A 26,926-nucleotide genomic window follows, 5' to 3' on the forward strand; every position below is an offset into this window, starting at 1 on the left:
AGACATTTGATACAATGGTAGGCCCCATTGTGTGTCAGCCAGAGTTTTACATCAGCACCAACATGCAGGGGAACAGTGCAATTAAACCAACAAACGCTCTCTGTTTCCCTGCACAGCTGCAGCTTCCGGGATGCCCTACTCGGATTCATGACCTAGTGTGGAGAGGCGGAGAGCTCAGTCCAAACCAGGGGGATTGTTTATCGGAGCAAGTGCACCAGTCTCTCATCCTGAGTCACCATTTAACCATCTACAGGGTACCGCTGTTTCAAACTTGCACAAGTAAAATATTTTTATTGGGATTCTATTAAATAAACACTTGGGATGGCTGGGATAGTGTCATTGTTGCTGCTTGTGACCCCCTGTCGTCGTCCCCCCCCCCAGCCACCCCTGAGAGATGGACTAGTCCATTTCACATCACAGAAATCTGATGGTGAGAGGAGAGCTGTTCATGTCAGAGACTGCTGCTCACCCCAGCCTGTACAGTACCTACCAAGACATTTGAGGTAATATCTTCTAAGTTTCTGCTCTTTCAATTTGTGATTTATTTATTGGGAATACTTCCAATCAGCTTTCAGGGCACTGATTTGGTCAGCACTTTCTGTAGGAATAGTCTTTCTTTGCCCCTTCTGATTGTTTTTTTTTGTAGTTGGGATTTCTTTTTAGATGTACAATGTGTTTGGATACTGTCCACTGAAATATTCCTACCTTGCAGAAAATGGAAGAGAAGGGACTGACCGATCCTTTGAATAACGTCTCATTGATCCAAGGTAAATCTTCCTTAAATGCTGTATCTAAATAGAAGGACAGATGTGGAGAGTGTGTTTGGATCTGAGATTTTAATGTAAGCACAGAACCCCGTAACTCGCTGACCTTGAATCTCAAAAGGAGAAAGTCTAGCAGTGTCATGACTCTGTGAGATAGTTGGGGGTGGAAACTGATTAAGACCCTCATATTTCATCACGTCAGGCTTATTTCTAGAGTGTAACATATACAATGATATCAGTCTGTTCTAGAAGGAAAGTATGATAACCTGTCCTTAGTTTACCTTCACTCTGGCTTTGACCATTGGCTGAAATTATTTATTGATGGAGACTGTGTTTGAATGCATAAAAGGGCTATATTGTGTTCACGACATGGTGTAGGAGGCTGGATTTGGAAAGGCATATTTGGGCATTCTTTTTTCATGATGAAGGATTTGCTATCAATGCTGGTTCCAAAATACAAAATACAGACATGCCTTTCTCGACAGCTTAGTGCCCCAAGGGCTAAGTGACGCTCTATGATATGCTTGATTTTCATTCGCACAAACACTACATTCTATTTCACTTCAACATGACTGGAGACGTAGCGATCTCCGATTAGCTGTTTTAAGGACATTGGTTGTATATTTCAAATGTTCAGTAGAGGGCTGTTAAACCATAACCACTGCTATAGCATTCAGCACTTGGTGTGAAAATAATCAGCTGCGCACTTGAATGGTGTTAAGGCTGCGCACAATGACCCAGCTGTTCTGGAAGGCATTTTTAATCAAGGGCGTCCGTTTCATCATTTGGTCAGGTATAGACTGGACCACATGCACTTGCGCATGTTGGTAGTGCTTTACTAAACATAGCATTAGTCTGGAGGAAATCTTTCTGGTTCCACATGAAAACACACGTTCATTGATGTGACGACGCGGAGGATGGCTGCCACATTTGCAACCCAACAACAACACAGGCATTCCTTTATCCGCTACACATGGCACAAAGTGAGACACTCTCTCACCCACTAACATTCTCATGCTCACTCAGCCAAGGAGATGCAGGCAGGCTTGTTAGCATGTGCAGCTTCACACACACACACACACACACACACACACACACACACACACACACACACACACACACACACAGCTACGGCCGAGATAGCAAAGCCCGGGGGCAGAGAATAGCATCCCCCCCCCCCTGGTTCTCAGTGAGGGGACACACAAGGCTAGTCATGTGCTTAAGCCAGTTGGCTCCACCAGGCTCCATCAGTCCCTCTTCACCCTGTCATTTCAGACATGTTAATCAGCACCGTTCTGTCATCTGGTCACATCCCTTTGCAAAATTATTGATTGGGTGTGCATGTGTAACTGTGTGTTTGTTTGAGTTTTGTGAACGTGTGTGTGTGTGTGTGTGTGTGTGTGTGTGAGAGCTGAATATCTATATCTCAATCTCCTATTTATTTGTTTTCCTATCTCACTTGGTCAGGAAATCGTGATTGCATTAATATGGCATTTCCTAGTCATGTCAGGGCCCCCCTAATGTGTCCATTTATGGTGCACACGCTTGACCCATTCTGGCTCTTGCTGTGCTCCTGGCTGTGTTTGTGATGAGGTCATCTCTTTTGGGAGCCCTGGTAGATTAGGGGATCATGGTGTTAACCAGATTCCAAAGTCCACAAGCAGTACAAGCTTGTTCCCACATCTAGGAAAACATAATATATACTTGAAAACATGGGCTTGTTTGTTTCTTTAGTACGTTAAAGCTAATGATAAATGCTGCACACCAACATTCCATCGATCAAGATGGATCACTAATTGTGAAATGGAAGTCTGACATAATATTAGGAAAATACCAGGTCTCTATTTCTGGATGGAGCAATTATTTTATTTAATAGGCCGATTTCTGTGTCTTGGGAAATTATCCATCAGTTCAGCTCTGGCTAAATTTAATACCTGAGGCTGAAGTGAACAAGCTAAAACATTGTGGTGGTCATGTTTCTATTTTAATGATAACTTTCCAACCAGCTGTCATTGCTGACAGTCAGCACTAGTATTCACATCAACAAGTGTTAAGCTATGCGTTTCCTTTGCAGCAAAATGGACCATCCAAACATCTTCTCTGGTACTTGCTCTGTTACTAAAAATGGTTGCCCTCCTTGTATTCCTCAGATGAGCTGAAGCGGACTAATATGGCGTCTTTAGGTGACTCAGAGAAATTAATCCAGCATTTGAATGAGCAACTCCAAGAAGCTCAGGAGTCAGCCAATACTGAAAAACTAAAATGTATTCAGTTGAAAGGTACAGAAATACATTGAATTCTGAAAAATATATTGGTACTCATACAGAACGGGTTCATAAGACAATGCAGCAGGCTCATTAAGCTAATGCCTTCACAGGTCTCTTGGATGAAGAGAGAAAAGACAGTAACCATCAAGCAGATGAATCAGCAAGTCAAGTCAAACTCCTGAAAGGTGAGCCCCCACAGTCTGCCCTCGGGCTGTGTGTCTGTGGATTGAACTGGAATGTTTTATTTCCTATCTGAAAACCTCTGATCCTATCGCTGTGATATGAACAACAACGCAACCAAAGCTGTGAAAGTGTTGTGATGAGATATGTACACTGTGTATTGCAACCCTTTTGTAGCGTTTAATGATCTTAAGCTTACTCTGCAGAATTCCATTTTTATCAGTAAGAATGACAATTGTACTCGTAAGAATAACATTAGGACTAGTAGGAATTCAACTTGTACCAGTCAAAATGGAATGGTTAAAAGCAAGAATTAAAACTAAATATCCTAAATTCTTACTTGTTAGATTCTATAGACCTTCTTCGTTAGAGATGGATTCAACCGTTGAATCAATGCCTTTATCTCTGATTGTGGAGAGAAAGATTACTTTTTTTTTTAATTCAAATTCCAAGAATTTGAATCTGCAGTGAGTGAGGCTCAGACTATCAAAAGCTAAAACAGCATCTAACACATTCAATGTTTGGACAGGCCAACTGCAGCAGCTCCAGAGCGAGGTGTCTGTCCTGAAGGAGCAGAGGGACCAGGACCACTCCAGGAGCCATGGCGACCTGCAAGGTGCCCGGGATGAGGTGAGGTCCCTCCAGCAGGCCTTGGAGGCAGCTGCCGCCGAGCGGGACCGTGAGATCGCCGCTGTCCGGAGCAGCCTGGCGACGGTCACCAAGGACCTGGACAAGTGGCGCCAGACGGCCGGCAAGTATGAGCGTGAGATCGACAGCCTGCAGGGAGACCTCCAGCAGCAGAGCCTGCAGTGGCAGAAAACCGCCGAAATACAAGGTAATGGAAAAATGACGTATGTAGCTTTCTAGTCATTCAAATTAAACTAATTACAATTATTGATGGACATTAATAAGTAGTCAACACTCGCCTTTTCCCATCAAAATGTTATAGTCCAATTACGTCACATTCCACAATTCATGAATACTCTCAAACATTATTTTCATCATGAGTTTGCTCCGTTTTCGAGAAATATGTTTTTTACATCTAAACCTCAATCGAGGTATAGATTCAAGGGCATAGATTCAACGCTTGAATCCATCTCTAATGTAGAAGGTCACGCAAAACAAAGTCCTCCTAGTGTTGGATGGACATCTGTGTCTCCACACAGACGTGGTTGATGACACCTCGTGTCCCTTCCCCTACAGCGGCTGAGCTGCAGTCCATGCAGAAGGAGCACAGCTCCCTCCAGAAGGAGTGTGCCGCGCTGCGGTCTGAGAAGCAGGACCTGGTCAACAAGCACCAGGCCGAGCGGGGCCATCTGCAGGGCGAAGGCGCCTCTCTCCGGGCCCAGATGGAGCAGCTGCTGGGAAGCCAGCAGAAGGAGAAGCTGAGTGCGCAGAGCGAGTGTGCGGCGCGCTGTGCCGAGAGAGACGCGCTGCTGGAGAAACAGCAGCAGATGGAGACGGATCTCACGTGGTGAGTGTGCCTGGGAAAGCCCATGCTAAACACTGCCTTCCCTGCCCTACCTGCCCTGCCCTGCCCTGCCCTGTCTCTGCCCTGCCCTGCCCTGTTTCTGCCCTGCCTTGCGCTTCTCTTCTCACACACACCCGCACACACATCACACCCATTCGCACATACATACACACCCGCACACACACCCACACACATGCATACCAACCCATTTGCACACACACACGTACCCATACACACCTGAATGCAATGCAAGCACACACACATGCATACATGCACACACACACGCGCACGCACGCTTCCCGCCCCCTGCTTCCCTCTCTCTTTCATTCAGCTTCCACTTCCCTTTTTGTTGTGGCTGTAATTACGCAATATCCTCAGCATCTGGGCTTGGTGTGTCCTTCCTTTAGCTCTCAAGGCCAGAACGCTGTGCTCAGCGAGAGCCTGAAGTCCCTGGAGAGATCCCAGGAGGACCTGGGGCAGCGGCTGGGGGACCTGCAGCTCCAGCACCAGCAGGACAACGCCAAGCTCCAGGGCCAACTGGGAGAGGCCCGGGGCCTCACCAAGGACCTGCAGAAAGAGGTCGCTCAATCATAACATGTCGTTGGGTTTTTAGGTGAGGCATGCAATGTTGTGTTGATGTCGTCTATGACACTTTTCTATCTTTGTCTGTGCCCTCGTGCAGAACGAGGATTGTAAAACAGAGCTATCAGATCTAAAGGAGAAGTACGAGAAAGCCGAGCAGGAGAAGCAGTCGATCACTGATGAGCTGCAGGCATGCCATGCAGAGATGAAGCTTCTGCAGGAGAAAGGATCCAAGGTGAGAGCAGTTAAAGTTGCATTGTGTAGGATTGAGCCCCAGTAGGTGGGACACGTTCAGAATAAAACACTCAATGACTCAATGAGTATTCTGTCCACTCTATTTCGCTGTGCAACTGTGCAACGCAGCTAGCATGGCTACCTGTGTCAATTTTGGGTAGGTGAGGTATGTGTTGGCCGGCATTATTATTTTCTTGAATACATCAGTTATTGGTGGTTATTTTATTCATAACATCATTGAAATCAGTATTGATCAGCATTTACTACAGATATGTCCAGGTCATTTTAAGCTACAAGCTAGTTGAAATGGTGCACTTTGAGACAACTTTAAACGTGACTTCTTAAACAACATTTAAACAATGACTTTGATTGATACATTCATTCATTATCTAAGTTTATCTGAGTTTTGAACCGTATAAAGCGAAAGAGCCGTTGCTGAAACATTGCATTGGAATCACATTGGTCCCGAACACTGATGTGATGAAATGTCAATCTGCTGGTTAGATTCTCATTCAATGAAAATGTATTCCAGCATGCTGCACAGACTGCATTTATTCCCTGTTATAAAACTGTTCATTGTTGTCGTCCTGGACACTGAGTACCACCGTCCTTGTGTATGAAACCAACTAGAAAGATGGAGGTCAAGCCTAATGGATCATTAAAACGCTGTCCATGCTGTTAAAGTTTCTCCATATCCCTCTACAGTTGATCACTGTAATATCCCTTCCCTCCTTTAGAGCGATCTAGTGCTGCCCCTTCAAGCCACACTCATCGGCCTTATCCTGGCTTGGCTGTTGTGGTGCTTCAGCGCATTGTGGTAGAAAGGTACACACTACACCTTTCCTGTCGGCGCCAACATCCCTCATTCATCTCCACCTCTGAGTAGAGCATCGCATGACTTTAATCCCTCTTGCCTTCATTCCCCAATTCGCTTGCTGGGGAGAAAATCCAGAAACCGCCCTTGCTCTGAGAGATCTAACGTTTCTTATCATACAGTTTTCAACATCTGACATCTGCTTGTCCTGTCTCGTTGTGGGATGGCTGCTATCTAACAGCTGCTGTGTTTTGGGTTTTCTTCCCAATGGGCTTAAGCTTGGATGGGCTTCATACTGTGCATTTAGAATAGCTATTTTAACCCGCAACCTTCCTGTATACCGCATTGGGTTACAACAGAGTGGTCCCTCTGGCGAAGCCCTGGGCTGATTCACTGATGAGCACTATGGTAGAATGAAGAGGATGACGGTCTGTTTGTTTGTGCGTTGCCACCTGTTGCAGAAGCCCTGGATGGTCTTGGGATCGGCTGCCGCTGTGGCTCTGACCGCTGTCACCGTCGCCATGCTCTGCAGGACCTGAGGACTGGAGTGAACACACACACACACACACACACACATACATAGACAAACACACACACTTTTGCTCCGATCTGTGTACTCGTCAGCTTCCTCCACACTGAGATCTAAGCCATCTGCCTAGCCGTGACCTGAAGAGCTCTCACTTAACACCACACGGTTCTCAGTATATCTTAGGAGTAAGTCAAATGAATGTCAGTGATAAGAGAACATTATATTGTTATTCATTGACTGTTTATTTAGGACATCTAGGGAGGTGTATAAATCTTTCTTTCCTTTTTGTTTTTAGATTTTTTGTCATTGGACCTCCAGTGTTGAATGTATGTGATACTGACCACACCTTACTAAATCTCTACCTAGTTTAATATTTAGCTTCCGTTAACACAACACACACCAAGCAAATTGAATAACCCATAATCCAACGCATGAATACTTTCCCCTAGTGAATGATTAATGAATCTCGGTTGTGGGTAGATAACACTCCAAAATACATTTGAATGATTAATATCGTAAGATGTTAACTTAGCCTTTTTGGCACTTTAAATGCTTCCCTCATGTTTCAGGTGTACACGTGATGGTTGGGTCTTAAACAAATTCTAAACTGTGTCTCAATGATCTCATATCTGCTGTTTCTTTAAACGTAATGGGTTCACTATTCAAGTCAATTCAGATGATCCAAAGCAAATACCCGGAGAAGTGATAACTGGCATACTCTAGACATGATAGTCATTTTGTCTCACAGGAATGAACAAGAGCTCTAGAAGGCTGATTGACTTCCTTGGAGTTTGCAGATAAGAATGTGTCAGATTTTTGTTTAGTTTTTGGTTGTAAATATTCCATTATCCATCAGTGACTTTCAGACACAGCTACAACATCTTCCATGACGTTTATGTAGCAATCAGTGACTATGGGTGTTTGTAACGACTTTAACCATGCACGTTGCTGATAACAATGCCCAGTTTAATGACATGTTTTTATTGGGTTAAGGAAATCTATTGATCTTACACAATTCAACTGATAGCAGAGCTCATCCCTGGTACTTTATGGTCTATGGGAGTAATCTTTAACTAGACCCGAAAACCAGATATGATTTACATTGACACTCAATTCATAACATGATTTGTTTCAATATTGGATTACATCCCAAATGACATACTTTGGAAAGGTCTATTCTCTAGACACACGTTCATGTAAAAGTTTCAAATAATTCATTGGGAAACTGAATTTATCCCTGTAAATATTTGTGCAGAGTTATTTTGTAAACTGAAGGAAATGTTAAATTGTTAAAAACATATGGAAGATAATTGTCTAAGTGTACTACTAATTTCGCTAAAACATGAGTTCCCCCTATTAAAGATTTAAAAAGCAGAAAAAGCCTTGTTGTAGTCTGTCTGTTGTGACAGTGTGAATGAACAGTCCATAATGATGCTTATCTCCATGAAGGGATGGTAAAGTTAGTGATTGCGAATTCATGCTTACTGTAAACCATAATTGTGTAATCCAGCACATTTTGCGTAATTGGAAGACATTATGCAATTGAATGATTCACTGCTGGGTTCTGAACATGCATTTGTTTTTCCTTTTTTTTTTTTCATCTAGCTAGATGCTCACAAAGATACAACTTACGAAATATTTAACCCAAATCCTGTAGAGCCACCACATAGTTGTATATATTAAGGGTAAGCAGACCGGACCAGCACGTTGAGTTGCTCTAGTGACATCAATTGTAATGCAGACTGTAGCGGTTGCCCCTGCCACAGGCCACATGGCTGCCACGCATTACCTAGGGGGCTTTACTGGGCTGCTCTGACACGGGGTCACAGGTACTAGTTGAAAACCGGTTTATTTCAGAATTAGGGGAAGTTTTGCAGGCAGAGCGGGGGTTAATTCCCAGCATATCAGAGCTCTCCCTGAGTGTGTGTGGTGATGGCTGTTTTACCTTGTGTGCATTGCACTATGTGCCCAAAGCTCCCCAAGTGGGCAGCCTCATCCAGCCCCAGAGTTTAATTAGTCTCACTGGGGCCATTTGAGACTGCTTTAAACAGCCTTCAAGCACACATAGTTCTCACAGACCAATAACCACAAAACAATTCCATTAACGAATGACCAAAACATAAAATGCACATGAGGATATGCTCTACATATGTTGGCTGATAAGGCCTCTTCCTCTCTCCATGCCCTGCATGGGAGGAAATGGAACAAGACAAGCCAGTGGTAGCTGCAAACCTTGCTCTGTCCATTTATTCTGCTCCAATTTGTATCTAGGTCAGGTTTGACAGCAGAGTACCGCAAACCTGCTTCCCTACGCTTTGCCTGGTCCTAATAATAATATCTGATCAGGATTTATCCATGAAAGATAAACATGCAAAGATATATTGGGATTTTGCTTTTTCTTTAATAGAACATGCAGACATAAATTACCCCAAAATGGAAAGGAAGTATTGCATCAAACTATCATTTTGACATATCATTTTTAACATTATATTCCTACATATTACTATTTTTCTAAGGAGGAAACTTGGGAAATGCCTTGTTCTCATTAATTTGAAGTATGTGCTGCATGTCTGATAAAATAATAGAATCAATCAAAGACTAGAGATTCCAAATCCTGAAAAAAAATGTTCAAACATCTAAAATAACCATTTTTGTGTGAAACCGCATTGGAGAACACCCTGTCTGTTGCTATCCTGACACCCGGTGGTAGATCATAGCACTGTGAGGGAGTGTCTGTTGTGACAGGGTTTCAAGTAATACATTTTTCATTAGAAATAGAAATGTTGCTTGCAGATTTGGAGTATATATTCTCAAAAAGAAAGCTCCATTGTTGGATTTGCAGAAGGCCAACTGTAAATACTTCCTTCCCAATATGCTGCTGGTCCCTAGGGTCCTGCACTGCATGTTCTCCTTGTTCTCCTTTTCAACCATGTTGACAAAAGACTATACAGACTATACACATATCCAGACTATACACAAGCCCCTCCCATCTTTTTAGGTCTCCCATCCTGATTGCATCCAGATATGTGTTAATTCCACCCTTTACTGGAATTTGAATGAATGAGTGATGGAAAATAAGTTGAGCAACACGCAAATGCTGCCATAACTGAAGTGAATTATTGTATGATTGTTTAAAATGTCACCATTATGTTCTTCTTACTCTTTTGCAACCGTCTGCGACAGAATACATACAATGCAGCTTTATTTTGTGGCTTAATATTAAACATATTAAAAGATATTGTTAAACGCACTACAGTGGATAAGGAAATCCCTTCCACACTTTTGATCTTTCTGTTTAGCATGTATCCTTTTATATCGAAAGCTCTCACTTTCACATATATACAAGGGCATACTTTTATCAAACAGTAGGATATCTTGAAGAGGATAACAAATGTTTTGTCTATGTTATAGGATGGATTTTATGACCACATCATTGTATGCCTCAGTTTACCTCGCTCTGGGCCAACAGTGATCTGCACGCTCACTTTAAATAATTGACTCAATAACAAAGGGGCCTGGTTTCACACAATGAACGTATCAATCAATACAGTCAGCCAGACCAAATAATCAGCCTGGGACAGTGTTCTTTCCAAGGACATTTGACCAGATCTCTGTATCACAGCCATTGAGACATTCTGCCTTTGTTTGACTGTCAGTTATATGTGCCAGCTCCTGACCGACGATATATGAAGAGGAAAATAATCGGAATACGTAAGTTAGAATCATTTCCAAATCGTTTTTTCGTTCCAATCTAATTCTATATATTTTAAGTTTAAGGTATGGGAAAATGTTTCTCTGCCTTAATGAATGACAATAAAGTGATGATGATGGTGATGATTATGATACTTTCACTAATACTAACACTTTTCCTTCTGTGTTTGGTTTGAAGACATATAATTTATGTTATATGCCTGTAAGTATTATAAGGCATTGTGTAGCAGTCAAATATTGATATGGGTATCACTTTTTTTTGTGGTATGCAAATGTTAATTTTGTTTGTTTTGTTAGGTGTGCCATGGCTGCTGATTTTGATGTGGTGAACCTGTTTGTTATTGCTGCTGCAACACTGGCTATTCCTATTGTGGCTTTTGGTGTATCCTTTCTTCTTTGGCCCTCAGTACTCATTAAAGTATACCACTGGTAAGACATACAGTTTACTATTGTTTATTCTCTTCTCAACTATGATAATATGGTGTATTGTATGAGCAAGTGTCTACCCCCATCTGGAATTGGGCTTGGGTCCAGATGACCCTAGCCAAACCTAGATGCCAATGAAGAAGTATGATCAAATCATAGTGCATGTTCCAAGTCCGTTACAAATAGATTAAGGATCACACAGGATACCCAAAACAACCCCCACAGTCCTTCTGTGGTTATTTAAATTCTCCTTCTGCGTGTTGATCCTGTGTGCTCTCCTATTGTTCTCTTTAATTCATCACACAACACAGTATACCAAAACACATGACAAGGGAGGGGCTAGCAGTAACCTCTGATCATTACCTGTTTAAATACAAAAGGATGTAACCCACTGATTCCTAACCGGTTACCGTTATTTAAATCGAGCTAGACCGAAACTGCCTACACCCTCTCTAGGCTGAATATTTTGTGGGTTGTGATACTTGCGCAAGATGGGCCCAAAACCTGTTGGTCTGTGGGGTATCTGTCATCGGGCCTGTGAGACAAAATAAGAGCCATTTGGGGATGGAGACAGATGTCTGGCAGGGAGGAGGATGAGAACAGGATGAAGGTGATAACACATCAATTGTCTGATGAACTCCTCCAGAGTAGTGGAGGGATAGAGACAGATGTTTGGCAGGAAGGGGGATAAATACAGGATGAAGGCTAAACATATGAATCAACTAAATGTTGGGGTCAGAGACACTGATCTGGCAGGGAGGGGCGTGATCTGGCAGAGAAAAGGTGAGCTAACAGTGGGGGTCAGAGACAGGGCTCTGGCAGGGAGGGGGAGAACAGCATGAGGCAAACCATATCTAACTGTTTAATGATTAATACATTCTTCAACACCGAGTAGGTCTGATTTCTATATCTTAATTTGATTTGATCAGCAGTGACAACATTAAGTTTATATATATAGTTTATATATATAGTTTATATCAAGACATGATATTTGCATGTGTGCGCGTGCGTGTGTGCGTGCGTGTGTGTGTGTGTGCGTGCGCGCATGTGTGTGTGTGTGTGTGTATATGTGTGCGTGTAGATGCTATGCTTTAACACATCACAATGAACCATCCAGATGAACCTACTGTCGTTCAGGTACTGGAGACGGACCCTGGGCCTTCAGGTGCGCTATGCAGACTGTGGCGGCTACCGCTTCTGTTACTCCTGCAGGGGCAAGCCAGGAATGAGGCCCTCTATCCTCCTGCTGCATAGTTTCTCTGCTCACAAAGACACGTGGCTCACCGTTGTCAAGGTAATAGGAAGGCACAACAATGGTTGATTAACATTAATCTCGGATCCAGATGTCCAACTATTTTTAGACCAGAACTTCTAGGGGGAGATGGCACAGAGCCAAAAACTGAAAGAGATTCTACCAAAGAGAAACTGATTCATGCCAGTAGCTTTCAGAAGTATTTCTAAAGTGGCCAGTCTACAAGGTGGTGATTTGAAACTTTTAAAGACACTTTTTTACTGTTAACTAGTTGAGGCCGAATTTGGATTCACTAAATAGCCAATTACGCTCTTACAGATCCCAAATATGCAGCGAAAGAAAAGTAGACAGCATGTTCAGTTAGATTTGAGCTTGTTGGCTTGTCAGACTTAACATCAGTAATCAATGTCGGTTTTTTATACTAGATTCACATTAGATAAAGCAAATAAAATGTTGGGCCAGTTAAATCAAATACATCATTGCAACATTGCATGTCTTTGATGTGCCATAAATATTTAACAAAATAACAACACATAATCAGAATATAATTTTTCTGTATGTGTGTGTGTTTGTGGGTTGTTCTGCTGAACAGTAAAGCTTAATTATGACCATAAGGCTTGTACATCGCAACGTCACATCTCAATTTTGGAAGCATAGGATCATTGGAATGTTAGCTATTATGTTGGTAGTGGGGTTTCTTTTATCATTGTTAAGTATAAATCATGACAGAATTTCTCATTATTGGGGAACATTGTTGTGTTTGAAACTGCCACAGCATGTCTAATTTGAGATGTGGCCAAACAAACAATTTTGATTAATGTAATGGTTTTCACGTTTGTTTACAGTATTACAGCTCTCAATATAGCAGAGTATAGCCCACAAAAAATCCCCTGCTGCATTCTGATGTGCAAGCCCTGTATACATTTACAAAGGTTTAAAGATTTGAAGGGACGGATTGTATGGACATACTAGAGCAGACATCAACCTCAAGGACCCCCCTCTACAGAAGTTTACTTCTTGCTTTTTCCACACAATTTCCCCTCAAAAGTTTTCCTGATCCTAAATTTTAAATATTCATGATATCAGCATTATGAATGGTAACCTCCTCCACTTTGTGCTTTAGTATCTACCCAAACATCTGCACATCCTCTGTGTGGACATGCCTGGGCATGAGGGGACAACCAGAACCACTAAGGACGATTATTCTATTCAAGGACAGGCCAGAAGGATCCGTCAGGTAGGACTTTGTAATTTTGGGTCTTTCAAATAAAAAGTTGGCATTCATTTTTGTCCAATAAACAAGCCAGAAAATACATCAATAATGATACATGTCTAATGGAGTTTTTCTGGCTTTTAATTGATCTTGTATAGCTCAATTCATTTCATCTCATTGTAGTTTGTAGAGGCCATTCGCTTGAACAGGAAGCCCTTTCATTTGGTGGGAGCCTCGATGGGGGGCAGTGTGGCTGGGGTCTATGCAGCCTGCTATCCCTTAGATATCTGTAGCATGACACTCATTTGTCCAGATGGTAAGTCCATACTGTAAGTCTAATTGAATCTGTTAAAAATCTGCCATCAAATGTATTGCTGTCCCTGATTAGTTGACGTTTTGTAGTCCTACAGTATCAGGGCTTTCTTGAAGAATATGACATTTCTTCCATTTTAACCCACAGGTATAAAACATTTGTCTGAGACCAAATTCGACAACCATCTACAAGACCTCCAGCAAAACCAGTATACATTAAGCATCCCACTGATCCCGACCACACCGGAGGAGATGGAAGATATGTTGAAACTCTGCTCCCATGTTCGCTTCAAGATCCCTCAGCAGGTCAGATCCACATTTTTTCTCCTTTAAGTAAAGCATAGAGATGTAGACTCAATGAAAAATATATGTCTTAATCATACAAGGTCTTTTTTGTCCATTGTTTAGATTCTTCAAGGTCTGGTAGATGTTCGGCTTCCACACAATGAATTTTACGAAGAAGGTTGGTGGATTGCTCAGTTGCTTATTGTCCATTATTCCCTCGATGTGAGCTAAAGTCAATTCATTTATTTTGATTTCTTTTAAGTTTTCATGGAACTCATCAGTGAAAGATCAAGATATGCCTTACAAGAACACTTGCATCTGATTTTTACACCTCTACAAATAATATGGGGCAAAAAGGACCAGGTACAAATTTATTTTTTACTTGGCTAGGTTTAAAATGCATTAAATGATCTGGGATAGCAGATAATTTAACGTTAACCATTATTGCCAGGTGGTGGATGTCTCAGGTGCTGCGGTCATTGAAGAGCACATACCTGGGTGCAGAGTGGACCTGCTGGAGAACTGTGGCCACTCGGTGGTAATGGAAAAGCCCCGCCAAACAGCAAAACTCATATTAGAGTTTATCATCGCAAAGCAAAATACCTCCAAGAAGTCATCGTGAAATATAAACTATGTATCAAATTATTTTATTTACTTGCCAGATTTATATAATGCCTAGATAATGCAGGCTTACTAAGTGTCTAAGTGACATTAGCCTACCTATAAAGCACTTTGTATGTATCTGGTTTGATCAGCAAATATTGATATTTCCAATAAAATACAAGTTATGGAACTAAACATAGATGATCCTGTGTGTGTGTGTGTGTGTGTGTGTGTGTGTGTGTGTGTGTGTGTGTGTGTGTGTGTGTGTGTGTGTGTGTGTGTGTGTGTGTGCGCGTGCGTGTTTAGTGGGTCGCACCAATCCACTCTCTCTCAACTACAACTTTCGACCGTCATGAGGCAATTGTTTACTGTAGCCTTCAAACCTCCCCGCCTCCCAGCACCTCCTGTGTGTCCTCCCGGCCCGTGTATATGCTATAGAATCCGGAGCTAAGGGGCTGAGCCTGCGGAAGTCAAAAGAGCTGGTAACCGCTTTCTTAAGGTATACGTTTTATATAAATGATGTACATGAGCGAGCAAGCAACTATCATGAGCGAACGGTATTGAGCATCTACTTTCTGAAAAGCTATCCAGCTCAAACAACTATTTGCACAGATGTTCTCTACTGATGTGCACAATAGCCTACTGCATTTCTTTGGTTGACGACTAAACGCCACCATATGTTAGTTTGCGATCGTGAATGACTTTTATGATTCATTCATTTGTTTACATGGATGTGTATTGCATGCTAGGCTAGCCTGTTAGCTTCATTCAGTTCATGTGTATGCGGCATTGAAACACTGACTTGTGTTGCAGTGTAACGTTGACTTTAACGCGATTTACCAGCAAATACTAGTACTACTACAAATACTAACTACTTTGATGTCATTATCCAACGGCAACCACTATGTTGTTTATTAATATCTTCAGACAGTCACGTCACATTTTCCAACTTCAGCAGATCCAGGTGTTCAGACAAAGTTGCCATACACTACCGCATGTCCGAAGCTGGCTTGCTTTGGCAACGATGAATTATTAACACTTATTAACATCTTAAGTTTACACAGCAAGATGAGGAAGCTATTATTTTTGTTGCATAGCATCAATCATGGAGGTTATTTAGAATTACTTTAATTTAATTATTAAAAACAATACTTTTATTCTGTTTCGATTTTTTTTATTTTACAGGTGACATTTTTGTTGCATAGCATCAATCATGGAGGTTATTTAGAATTACTTTAATTTAATTATTAAAAACAATACTTTTATTCTGTTTAGATTTTTTTTATTTTACAGGTGACATTTTATTATCATCATCATCATCATCATCATCATCATCATCGCCATACTGTTCAGAATCTGACCGAAGTGGGTATCTTAGTTAACAAATGGATAATGGAGATGGGGGCCATAGGGTGAGTTTAAAAGCTGATCAAATCGCTGATGAATTCCATGACAGCCATCAACAAGTAAAAGTACATCCCTCCCTCTTGTTGTACATTAGGAGGATGAACAACATCAATGCCTTTAAATGAATCATGCATTGGCACTTTTTCCCCCTGCTACGATATGACATATTTATTGCTCCTTTCTCCTATTTGTTTAGAGGAACAATCCTGTTACCTTGAATGTCGGCGGCCACCTTTACACCACCACCTTATCAACCTTGCAGCGTTATTCGGACTCCATGCTGGGGGCCATGTTTCGCGGAGACTTCCCCACAACCAAAGACTCAAAAGGGAACTACTTCATAGATCGTGACGGAACACTATTCCGGTACATCTTGAACTTTCTTCGAACATCCGAGCTGACGCTTCCCTCTGACTTTTCGGAAAAAGACCTGCTAAGGAAAGAGGCCGACTTCTACCAGATCGAGCCGTTGATCCAGTGCCTTCAAGACCCCAAGCCCCTCTACCCTTCCGACATCTTTGAGCAAATTGTTGAACTCTCGAGCACGAGGAAACTCTCCAAATACTCCAACCCCGTAGCTGTGATAATCACACAGCTCACCGTCACTGCCAAGGCACATTCGCTACTGGAGGGAATCTGCAAAAACTTCACAAAGTGGAGCAAACACATGATGGACACCAGAGACTGCCAGGTGTCCTTTACGTTTGGGCCGTGTGACTATCACCAGGAGGTCAACTTGCGGGTGCACCTCATGGATTACATCATGAAGCAAGGCTTCACCATCCGCAACACTCGCGTTCATCACATGAGCGAGCGGGCCAACGAGAACACAGTGGAGCACCACTGGACTTTCTGTAGGCCGGCACGTATCGTCGAGGACTGAGCCGCAACATTTTAGGGCTATTGCAAAGTACCATGACGGTCATGGTATGGGTTCTGGCCAATAAAGATGTCTTAAAATAGTTACATTTCACTGTTACTTTTGAGTCTAATGCATTTTTACACACAATTTGGTAAAAACAAACAAACATACAAAGCCATGATAAGCTGAAACAAGGTAATTTTCATATAGTTTCAATTGGTTTATCTGGTTTTACATTAGTTTCCCTTAACCTGGCTGTGTCGTAGGCCTATGTGGATGGTTCTATGTCTATGGTTCTTTGTATGTATCAACATTATAATGTTTCAAAGTAGAACTCCCATTGCTTATGTTCATTATGTCCACAGGAAAATAAAGAAAATTGCATAATAATCATAATAGGTATTATTTCCAACCAAAAATATATTTATATAGACATTACAAATGTTAGTGTTATTGGTACTCTGTTACTAAACTAGATGGTGAATGAAAAATGTACGCTAGCCTCACGTCCATAACATAAAAATAAAAAAAATCCGGATATGAGCTATAAACTAATCTGGTGTGAATGTTTTTAGTGACTGAACCTACCGCATGGGCGTCTCTCGCACCACACTATATATCGGGTTGCTATGTAACCCCGTCCGGTTAGTTAGTGGCTGTCACAAAACCATCATACCTTATCGGCGGCGTCACATTAGGACACGCTGCTGCGTAGTTAGGCAATACAATACATTACGTTTTTATGAATGGATGTGACAATCGTTGCTCTCGTTTAAAAATAATAAATTAGCAAGTGCCCGCTGTTTAAGATGTTTCAAAGGAGTGAAAACATTAAGTATATACTCAGTCTCATTCCGGGTAAACGCCGTCTCGGAACCTACAGATTCCTCCCGGTATTCTTCTGCATAGGCGGTGTTATGGAATGGATCATGATCAACGTGAGGATAGGACATGAGACATTCTGTAAGTATACTTCTTCAATGGTTCCTCAGTCTTCTCTAGCAATCTCTTATGACCTACATGTGATCTAGAAGGTTACATCGTCGCCATTTTATTTGACGTAGGAATCAAATGCTAATCATAATTTAAAACGATGGACAAATACAATGTCACGTAAGAGGACAACATCAAGTAACGTTAACGCATAGAACGCCTAACCTGACATTGAACTGGTGACCTACGCCAAATGCGTTGGGTAAAATGCCGAAACTAATTGGGCATACTTCTGCATACAAGTGAAATGTAGCCCCACCAAACACTATGTAGGCAATAGGCATAATAAAGGTCCCCCTACTGTCGATTCCCTCTTGCTCCTTGTAGGATGTCCCATGCCTTTCTCTCAGAGTTAGAGATATAAATAGACCTTCCATGACAGGATATCAACCCAACATCCGTGTGTATCCATGAATCCACAAGACATGTTATCTTGCCAATTTTATTGAGTGCTTATAATCATCCTTCTATTGTGTTTGCCAGATGATGTCTACAGAAGAAAACAGTCAGAAAGATCATACCAGCAGAAGATTGCTGATGGCCTGATTGAAGTCAAATAAATGTTGAACGTTGGAACAAAACGGTTTAACATAAGTAACTGTGGACTCTGGGCTCTGAATGCTTGTTTACATCAAGCTGAAATGAATAGACAATTGTGTAAAGATGCATGTCAATCTTGCCAATGCTGTCTGAACATCCAACGGTAGCTATTGCTATGTAACACGTTGTATTCAAATCATTGGACCATAGAGGGCATATAGCCTCATTTTGGAAATAATTACTCCACATGTTGTACCATGCCATTTTTTTCTCTGCCTGCAAATTCCACAAGGATTTGTTTAGTTCACAACGTGAGAAATCTATGAAATTATATAAGTGTGAAAGAGGAAACGGAAAGAAACTTAACATATGTCTATGAACAATGTTAAAAGAAAAAATAAGCAGAGTACAATTTATAAAAAAATAAGCCCTTTCAATTGTAGGACTTAATTTATCTCTCCATTTCACAAAGGGACTTATTTCTACTTAATGCTGATCACCTACACCTCAGGGTTTACAGCCATTTCATGCTTTGGTTATCTAATACTTAGTGGTATTGTCCAGTTGGAAGATTCCGCAGACAGATGAAGCTATTTGGGTGCTGAGCCAAGACAAGTGGGTTGCCATCCAGTCTCACCTCTTCCATGGCTCTTCGGATGTACTGAGTTGTGTTGCCTTTGCAAAATGTCTGATCAGTAATTGTATTGATGTTATTGTTCTGAAGCAGGAGAGAAAATAAACATATTTACTGTGTGACAAACAAAGACCATTGAAAATATCATGAAAACACGTTAAAAAAGTATTTTCCTTACATTGAGGTGAACAACTTGTAGAGACTCTGGAAGTTGTGGTATTTCTTCCAGTTTATTATTTCCAAGGTATAGAAAAGCAAGTTTGGAAAGTTTCTGCACACAAGACATTGATGCACTTTTCAGATTTACTCATTGACCTTTAAACTGAATTTAGATACATTGTTGTATTATATCTTACCTTGAAGGCATTGGACTTCAAACCCTTGGATTTAAGGAGGTTGAAATTGGCATTCAATGTTGTTAGTTTGCTGGGTAGCATTGGCAGTTTTGTTAGTTGGTTCTCAGCCAGATAGAGCTCCTCAAGATTGGTAAGTTTGGAAAAAGCCCCGTCTTCTATCTCGCTGATTATGTTTCCGGTCAGGTCAATTCTTTTTAATGCTCCTGAAAATAAAGAAGACCCAAACATAATTTGGGTTTGGCCAAGATCTTTACCAAAAAGTAAACATACGGTCATCGAGGCATAAAGTCATATGGAATAAACTATTTAATCCATTTATTTACCCATATCAGCAAAGTCTTTGTTTTTTATCTTATTGATCTGGTTGAAGCGTGCATAAAGGTATGTTGTTTCTCTTGGCAGTGCTGGGATAGCTGTCATTTGAGGGGACACCTCCTCGCAGTACACCGATCCAAGAAGGCACACACAGAGCAGACACGTGGGCAGCCCTGTATTGTATGATTTAGTGGAAAACATCTATTATCATTGAAAAGTTATATGCACCATCTATTTGGAAGGATATTGCACAATGATACACATATTGGAATATACAATTTGGCCATTTCTAATACTTGATTTTTAGTTTTTTGTCTGTGCAAATTACATTACCAGCAGCATCTGGTTCTGCTGGTAAGTCTTGAGGGAACTCAGGAATGGTCACAATGTCTTTCTGCAAAGAAACAACACATCTTGAAAGTATACGGTATTTCAGTGGCAAACTTGGAATACAATTTGTGTCATATTAATTCTGCAATTCTACAATATCCGAGACTCAAACAAAATGTTTAATTAACCCTGTTGGGTTTGTTACCTTAGGTGCCCTTGCTTCAATATATCCATTCTTGGCTGGAGAACATAGCACTAGTGATGGAATTAAAAGAATCACGCATATTACCATCCCCAAGTGCATTTTCTCTCAATTTCCTATGAGGAAAGGCTTGTGAATAAGTAGCTGTTTGCTGGGCTGTGATCTGGCGTACTTGTGATCAGGAAAACTTTCCATGCAGTTTTCATCAAGCTGCCAGTAGACTTTTAGGTAAAAAAGGAAAAGAGAATTTAACTCAATATTTGCTGTGCTGCTCTTTTGACTTTGATAAAGTAGTTGCACTGTGCATAAATAAAGACTATAAACTGTACAGGTGTATTATGGGATAGTTTCTCTACATTGTGAATGAGGCATTGAGGTAATCAAAAACCAAATGATAATAATACAAACCTTGGTTGAAGGCAAGCTTACAGCTAGGGCTACTTATGTTAAAATTATCCTCAGTTATTTTCTATGGTGTATTATATAAATGGAAAAAAAGAAAGAAGGAAAATAGAAAAATCTAGGAAAGCAAGGAACAGTTGAAATGGAGCAAATATGCTAAATGGATTTTTTGTTTGTGAGTTCATTAAACAATTTCTGTATAATTATTTTAAAACTAGCTGCAGTTTCATAATATATGTACACTGGGTGTTATTAAGAACATAAAACTACAATATTCTCCTTTAAATGTCTGCTATTCTTAATGTCCAACAAAAAGTAACGGCAATGGTCCTCCTCATTTGGCATGGATTTTCCCCCAAACTGCTAAACTGTGTGTCATCAGTGAATTTTATCCAATTCCACCCACAAAACCTTTCCAAGCGTTTCCCCACTCCAAAATCATTTCCCGTATAATGCTGAACACAACACCCCCTCCCATCCAATTTATTATTTCTCTTGGCAAAACCAGAATTTGCAGAGTAGCCCAGATATGTTGATTTTGTAAAAGCTTCTATGTTCTATGATTCTGTTATCAAATCATGAATGCATGATTTTGAGTTTATCATTACACAATCACATTTGTTTCTCATATCTCGTACTCATTCTGTCTCCACCTTTGCACACAACTTGGCAACATGTTTTCACACTCCTTTCACTGTTAGCATAGATAATTCTACACAATCTTTCAACTAGTGGAATAATGTGTGCTATGTGTGCCAAAATAACTGTTCATTCAACTCTGAAGTAACTTTATCTATTATATATTATAAGGATGTTACAACCATTCATAATCGTGGTATGAATGGTTATGAACAATGATGAAATACACCCATCCTTATTGTAATTATATACAGTAACATATTGTTATGTATTTCTTTGAAGGTTAAGGCTATTAAGTGGTTGATGTTTGATGTTTCAGAGTGTTGATGTTTAAGTGACATCTCACTCAGCAGTCACCAACTCAGAATTTGAAAGCAATAGGGCAGCAGTTGATACAATATTTGTAAACAAGACCTTTTCAACATTCCTTGTTTGCTTGTGAAAGATGCTTCTGTTTGAGGTTATAATGGTGTTAACAATTATAAAAATACATGTTTATATTAAATAAAAAGTGTTCAGGTACTGCTAATTAATGTTACCAATGTCTTAACTTACATTTAAGATGCTGCCCCTCTGCTGAGACACTTGCGATAAACAACTCTGAAAGTTAACTTGCTCAATAATGAAAAACAATTCTCTGGAGTCTCCTCGTATGGTGCTAACATCTTGGGAATCTTTAGATGGTGTTGAACAGATCTAATTCACTTTGTGGTTAACAATAAGAGTACATTCTTTAACTTATTATTAAAGAATTAAAATCAGTTAACACAGTAATAAACATTAACTAATGGTCCGTCTAGTAATCATTTACTACATGAACATGGTGTTCATGTTAACTAATGGTGTTCATGCAAACGAAGGTAATGGTGTCCCTGTTATACTGAGGGAATTAAGGTATTACCAGGGTTAACCCTTGCCAGCTACCTAACCCCTATGCTAATGCTATATAATAATACGTATCACTGCATTAACTAATGTTAATCGGTTAATTAATGGACCCCCATTGTGAAGTGTTACCCTGTTTGTTGTGGGCTGATGTTGCATAATGCAGATGTAGGGAGGAAACACAAGTGTCAAGGTAACGGAAGTGCTGCTGCCCTGAACGATACGCGGAGAAGACGGAGGACGGAGGCTCGATCGTCCAGAGAAAAAACAAGATTTAAAGTCGCCAATATATTAAGTGTGGTATGTTTTTAACTGTTCAATAATCCGTTTGTAAATGGGGTTACATGCATGTTAATGTCGATGTCATCGCTTACGTCTTTATTATAAGAAGGCTGTGGAGTAGACACCATGCTAGAGAGCCTTGCTCACGTTAGCTGCTGGCTAACGTTAGCTCCTGGCTAACCTGCGTTCGGAATCGGAATCCATGACACTTTGTTCCGTCTGGCTCGTGGTCCAGACAGCCATTCTACCACTATTGACATGTAGTTATACACCCCAATATACTCCCTGTCATTTGATACAGCTATCTCGTATTGATTGATGAAAAGGACGTTAATCTATTCGCTGGGCCCACATTTGGAGTTTGGAGGTGGTCAGCCATTGCTAACTCAGACCTAGCCTGTTGGCTACATAACGAAGGCTAACGGTTAGACAGTGGTGTAGAGCTAGCGGAATCGTCACTCAAATCGCCCCAGCTATATGTAGTTCATCTCTGATGGATGCATTTTAAAATATACAATTCACTTGAAATGAGCTCTGCCACCAAAGCGCTCATCATCGTTCGGCTAGTGAAATGTTAACATTGGAAATGTTGTCCATCGAGGTTTGGTAGCCAAGCCGCTGCGGGGGCTAGCCGTGTAGAGGGGCCTTACAACCTGACACGGGGAAGCTCCGGCTCATTTTAGTAAATGCCAATTGAGCTAAAATAATAAATTAGCCCGCATTGCTTCGCTAAATAAGGCGTATTATAGGCGTCTGTTTATATTCAAATTGTATGAAACGGCTTGTTCCATAAACACGTCGATGCCGTTTCGATTCTGAATAAGATAAAACGGCTGGCTAACGTCGTTGCCTCCACTTACTACTATTACTACTAGGTTACGTTAATGTTGTAGTTAATTATGAAATCGGATTATTGCTTACAAGGGCTCAAATACTATTTTACAGTACCATTTTATTTCCTGAGTGTCACCCATGTTATTTTAAATACAAGTACATTTTAGTATTGACTGACCAATATTGTTGTTTTTTGTCTCAACAGACAGAAAATGGACAGGAACGACCTGGTACAGCAGGCCAAGCTTGCAGAGCAGGCTGAGCGCTATGATGATATGGCTGCTGCCATGAAGTCTGTAACGGAGCAGGGAGTGGAACTCTCCAATGAGGAACGCAACTTGCTCTCTGTTGCCTATAAGAATGTGGTCGGGGCACGCCGTTCATCTTGGCGTGTCATCTCCAGCATTGAGCAGAAAACTGAGGGCAATGAGAAAAAGCAGCAGATGGCACGTGCATACCGGGCGGAGATCGAAACTGAGTTGCAGTCCATCTGCAAGGAAGTGCTAGTAAGTGCTGCAAATTACAATATTGATTTTTTTAAATATTGCATCTGATGCATAATGTATCATTTTACTATACGTGCTCTGTGGTCTTTGTTTCTAGGCACTCCTGGACAAGTTTCTGATTGAAAATACAACTGCTCCTGAAAGCAAGGTCTTCTATCTGAAAATGAAAGGGGATTATTTCCGATACCTTTCTGAGGTAGCATCTGGTGATTCCAAGAAAGGTATGTATTTTAAAATGTATGTGTATATGTGTGTGTATATATGTAAATAAATAATGACCAATGAATTTAGCCTAAAAGTTATTAACCTTTTTATATATTCTTTCCCCTTAAAGAAACAGTGGATCAGTCTCAGGAGGCCTACCAGAATGCTTTTGACATCAGCAAGAAAGACATGCAGCCAACACATCCCATTAGGCTTGGTCTGGCCCTCAACTTCTCAGTCTTCTACTATGAAATCCTCAACAGCCCGGATAAGGCCTGTAACCTGGCAAAGACGGTATATAACATATTGCATCTTATAATAATGTGGCAAGAACAGATTTTAGATTTCAAATCTTTCAATATGAAATACTTAGTTAATTGTTAACAAAAACAAAGCTAATATAAGGTAGGATTGCTGCGTGGACATCAGTGGCGTTTGGATCCACTCATTGGTCTGAGTCTGGCTCTGTTTTGGTAGACTTAAATGTTTTGAAAATGCACGGCAGGACTAACGCCATTCACCTGAAAAACAAAAAAAAAATGTTATTAATCAATGGGTGCATCACACATCGATGCACCACAAACTGGTGCAATCCACAGAACTTATCCAGTCAATGGATCTCACCATAGTTACCCTTAGAACACACATTTAACCCCTGTTGAATAGGGGGTAGTGGGGTTCTGTGCGGCCCATCTATCACCGGTAACAGTGACACTTGTTTCAAGCAAGGGTTGACATGCTAATCTATGAACATTGATTGTGCCGAGACCAACAATTTCAGACCAGTGTAAAATTGTCACCACTTGCATATATATTAGAACACCTGATTTTATTTATTCTATTTACAGGCATTTGACGAAGCCATTGCTGAACTTGACACTTTGAATGAAGATTCCTACAAAGACAGCACCCTGATCATGCAACTACTAAGGGACAACTTGACTGTGAGTTGAACAATCTTCATATTTTGTTATTGTCCATGATGGGCCACTCCTTACATTCATCTGGGTGTATTGATGCCTTATGTCTTTTTTTTTTTTTTTTTTTTTTTTTTTCTACAGCTGTGGACATCAGAAAGCCAGGGAGATGAGGGAGAGACCGGAGAAGGGGAAAACTAATGAAATTGCACTGTTAATCCACCTACACTCTTTATCTTAAACACAGACAGCTTATATTCATCCCCTCCACTCCATCAAACCCTTCCCCTTCTGTATGACAAGCAGACTGAATTGCTCCTGACCAACTAGTTTACCCCTCTCAGTTCGCTGAGAGGTGACAGGTCCATGTCGCAGTATTCTTTTTATTTTATTTTATTTTTGCTTTGTGTGGATGCATTTGAAAGGTTCTGTGTGATTTTTGAGAGGAACATGGTGTGAATGGTTGTGAATGATGAATGTGTATCGGGGGAGGGGGAGAATTCTAATCATCCTTCCTTAATTCATTTGCCCAAGCTAGTTTGTTGTGCATTTTTCCTCCTTTTTTTGTTACATACTCTTTGTGTGATTTGTCATGGAATTTACAGGTTTTCTGGTATGGTTACTAAACTGGCAGTTGATTTTTCACCAAACACTGTGATGCTATATATTAAATGCTTCACAGACTAAATTGTTAATAAAAAAAAAAGGACACTGTACAATCCTGTATTTTACTAACTGCAATTCTGCTGTGGGCTCATACAGAAAGGAGAGAGGCTGTATTGTGACACTGGCATCTTGTTGATATACTTTGATTATGTTCACAAATTCACAAATTTAAAGTTTGATTAAGGGACCCTTTTAGACTGTCGTGTAAGATTCCTTAACCTCAGACATTCCACTTTATTAGGCTTTTTGAAAGGCAGTGCTATTTTTAATTATTTTGAAAGTGGATTGTCATTGTTTTACTCACTTCAGGTGCTGCTTGAAATCAGTGCTGCTTGAAATCAGTGCAAGACAAAATCTATGTGCTTCAATGTGGTCCATGTATTTTCAAGTTAGACTATCATGTGTATGTAAGCCTTGAATAACCTTTTATTGATGTTGATTGAAATTGTCTTTATCACACTGTATCAACCCTGCTTGCAAAATATTCCTCTTTAAACAGTTATTTTCTCCAAAGTTTGGTGCCTGAATTTATCTTGCAGCCTCTTTTGTGTGCATGTGTGTTGGGTCGGGGTCTAGCACCTATGTTCCAGTCGTTAAAACGGTTCTCTGAATTTAATTTAAAGATAAATGATTGGAGAAGCCCTTTCTAATGGAAGAAGCCAAGTGTCACAATACCATTTGTCACCACTACATTTCCCATACTGTAGTTGAAGAGACCATTCCACATACACAGCTGATGGTTTGTCTGCTGACAAGGTTCCAATGAATTTGAAGTTATTGAAAATAAGTACATTTCTCTTATCTCTGCTTGATGGAAATGCAGTTAGTGAATGTGGAACAAAGTCTGTCTGTATATCGGCTATCTCAATTTGCTTTGTTTTTATTGACAAGTCTTCTGGTTAAAATTGCTTCTGTAACAGTCTATTACCCAGTGCACACACGTGGTTGTGAAAACTTAGAATAGCTCTAAAGCAATGATGAAATGGAGATAAACAATGGTTGGTGTAATTCTAGATTTGTGTATGTATCTTTAAAATCATTCTAGTTTCACTATACGTGTAAGAAATAGGAAAGTGTCAAAGACCATTCAGTGAAATAAAAGTTTCGTTTAAGATAAAAAGCAAGATGTCTTTCTTTCCCCAAAGTAACTATTTGCAATTGGAGCACCAATGAAATAGTTGCTCTGCTGTAACATAAATCGAAATAGATGGTTCCAAATAAAAATGAATAGGTCTACATTAGCAGTTTTATTTTAAAATCCCTCTTTAATTAAAAAAAATAATCAGGTTTGTCCCCACATTAGTGTGAA

At 40.5% G+C, this 26,926-nt stretch overlaps 6 protein-coding genes across 10 annotated transcripts; 5 read left to right on the forward strand and 1 right to left on the reverse strand.

Annotated features, from left to right (window-relative positions):
• Nucleotides 1–477: 477 nt before the first annotated feature.
• Nucleotides 478–8,193, forward strand: slmapb (sarcolemma associated protein b). Of its 2 annotated transcripts, XM_084480344.1 has the most exons (10): nt 478–503; nt 713–767; nt 2,915–3,043; nt 3,142–3,216; nt 3,741–4,046; nt 4,415–4,685; nt 5,090–5,261; nt 5,365–5,499; nt 6,236–6,323; nt 6,774–8,193. In XM_084480344.1, the coding sequence occupies exons 2-9, from the start codon at nt 716–718 to the stop codon at nt 6,317–6,319; spliced, it is 1,224 nt and encodes a 407-aa protein (XP_084336470.1). In that variant the 5' UTR covers nt 478–503; nt 713–715; the 3' UTR covers nt 6,320–6,323; nt 6,774–8,193. The 2 variants fall into 2 exon arrangements, with proteins under 2 accessions (XP_084336470.1, XP_084336471.1); XM_084480345.1 differs by lacking the exon at nt 6,236–6,323.
• A 2,663-nt stretch (nt 8,194–10,856) lies between these two features.
• Nucleotides 10,857–14,662, forward strand: abhd6b (abhydrolase domain containing 6, acylglycerol lipase b; the record flags this gene model as incomplete). Its single annotated transcript, XM_084479838.1, has 8 exons — nt 10,857–10,981; nt 12,116–12,272; nt 13,354–13,467; nt 13,627–13,759; nt 13,904–14,061; nt 14,164–14,218; nt 14,303–14,403; nt 14,492–14,662. 8 exons carry the CDS (start codon nt 10,857–10,859, stop codon nt 14,660–14,662), a joined length of 1,014 nt encoding a protein of 337 aa, XP_084335964.1.
• A 344-nt stretch (nt 14,663–15,006) lies between these two features.
• kctd6b (potassium channel tetramerization domain containing 6b) lies at nt 15,007–17,396 on the forward strand. 4 transcript variants are annotated; one of them, XM_084479242.1, is made up of 3 exons: nt 15,007–15,125; nt 15,919–16,055; nt 16,247–17,396. In XM_084479242.1, the coding sequence occupies exons 2-3, from the start codon at nt 16,029–16,031 to the stop codon at nt 16,931–16,933; spliced, it is 714 nt and encodes a 237-aa protein (XP_084335368.1). In that variant the 5' UTR covers nt 15,007–15,125; nt 15,919–16,028; the 3' UTR covers nt 16,934–17,396. The 4 variants fall into 4 exon arrangements, with proteins under 4 accessions (XP_084335368.1, XP_084335369.1, XP_084335366.1 ...); XM_084479243.1 differs by having other exon boundaries at nt 15,020–15,125; nt 15,937–16,055; XM_084479240.1 differs by having other exon boundaries at nt 15,028–15,142.
• A 203-nt stretch (nt 17,397–17,599) lies between these two features.
• On the forward strand, nt 17,600–18,974 carry uqcc5 (ubiquinol-cytochrome c reductase complex assembly factor 5). The gene is made up of 2 exons (XM_084480341.1): nt 17,600–17,875; nt 18,389–18,974. Exons 1-2 carry the CDS (start codon nt 17,722–17,724, stop codon nt 18,463–18,465), a joined length of 231 nt encoding a protein of 76 aa, XP_084336467.1. The 5' UTR covers nt 17,600–17,721; the 3' UTR covers nt 18,466–18,974.
• Nucleotides 18,975–18,992: 18 nt separating this feature from the next.
• ognb (osteoglycin, paralog b) lies at nt 18,993–20,435 on the reverse strand (the record flags this gene model as incomplete). The annotated part of the gene is made up of 6 exons (XM_084480340.1): nt 20,286–20,435; nt 20,084–20,144; nt 19,759–19,923; nt 19,436–19,638; nt 19,258–19,350; nt 18,993–19,163 (listed from the first exon to the last, which is right to left on the reverse strand). Exons 1-6 carry the CDS (start codon nt 20,382–20,384, stop codon nt 18,993–18,995), a joined length of 792 nt encoding a protein of 263 aa, XP_084336466.1. The 5' UTR covers nt 20,385–20,435.
• A 1,969-nt stretch (nt 20,436–22,404) lies between these two features.
• LOC311359615 (14-3-3 protein beta/alpha-1-like) lies at nt 22,405–26,737 on the forward strand. Its single transcript, XM_084479665.1, has 6 exons — nt 22,405–22,508; nt 23,530–23,830; nt 23,928–24,051; nt 24,165–24,328; nt 24,883–24,978; nt 25,096–26,737. Exons 2-6 carry the CDS (start codon nt 23,537–23,539, stop codon nt 25,150–25,152), a joined length of 735 nt encoding a protein of 244 aa, XP_084335791.1. The 5' UTR covers nt 22,405–22,508; nt 23,530–23,536; the 3' UTR covers nt 25,153–26,737.
• Nucleotides 26,738–26,926: the final 189 nt, after the last annotated feature.

This window comes from Micromesistius poutassou (assembly GCF_964030765.1).
Source record: "Micromesistius poutassou genome assembly, chromosome: 15".
Taxonomy (NCBI): domain Eukaryota; kingdom Metazoa; phylum Chordata; class Actinopteri; order Gadiformes; family Gadidae; genus Micromesistius; species Micromesistius poutassou.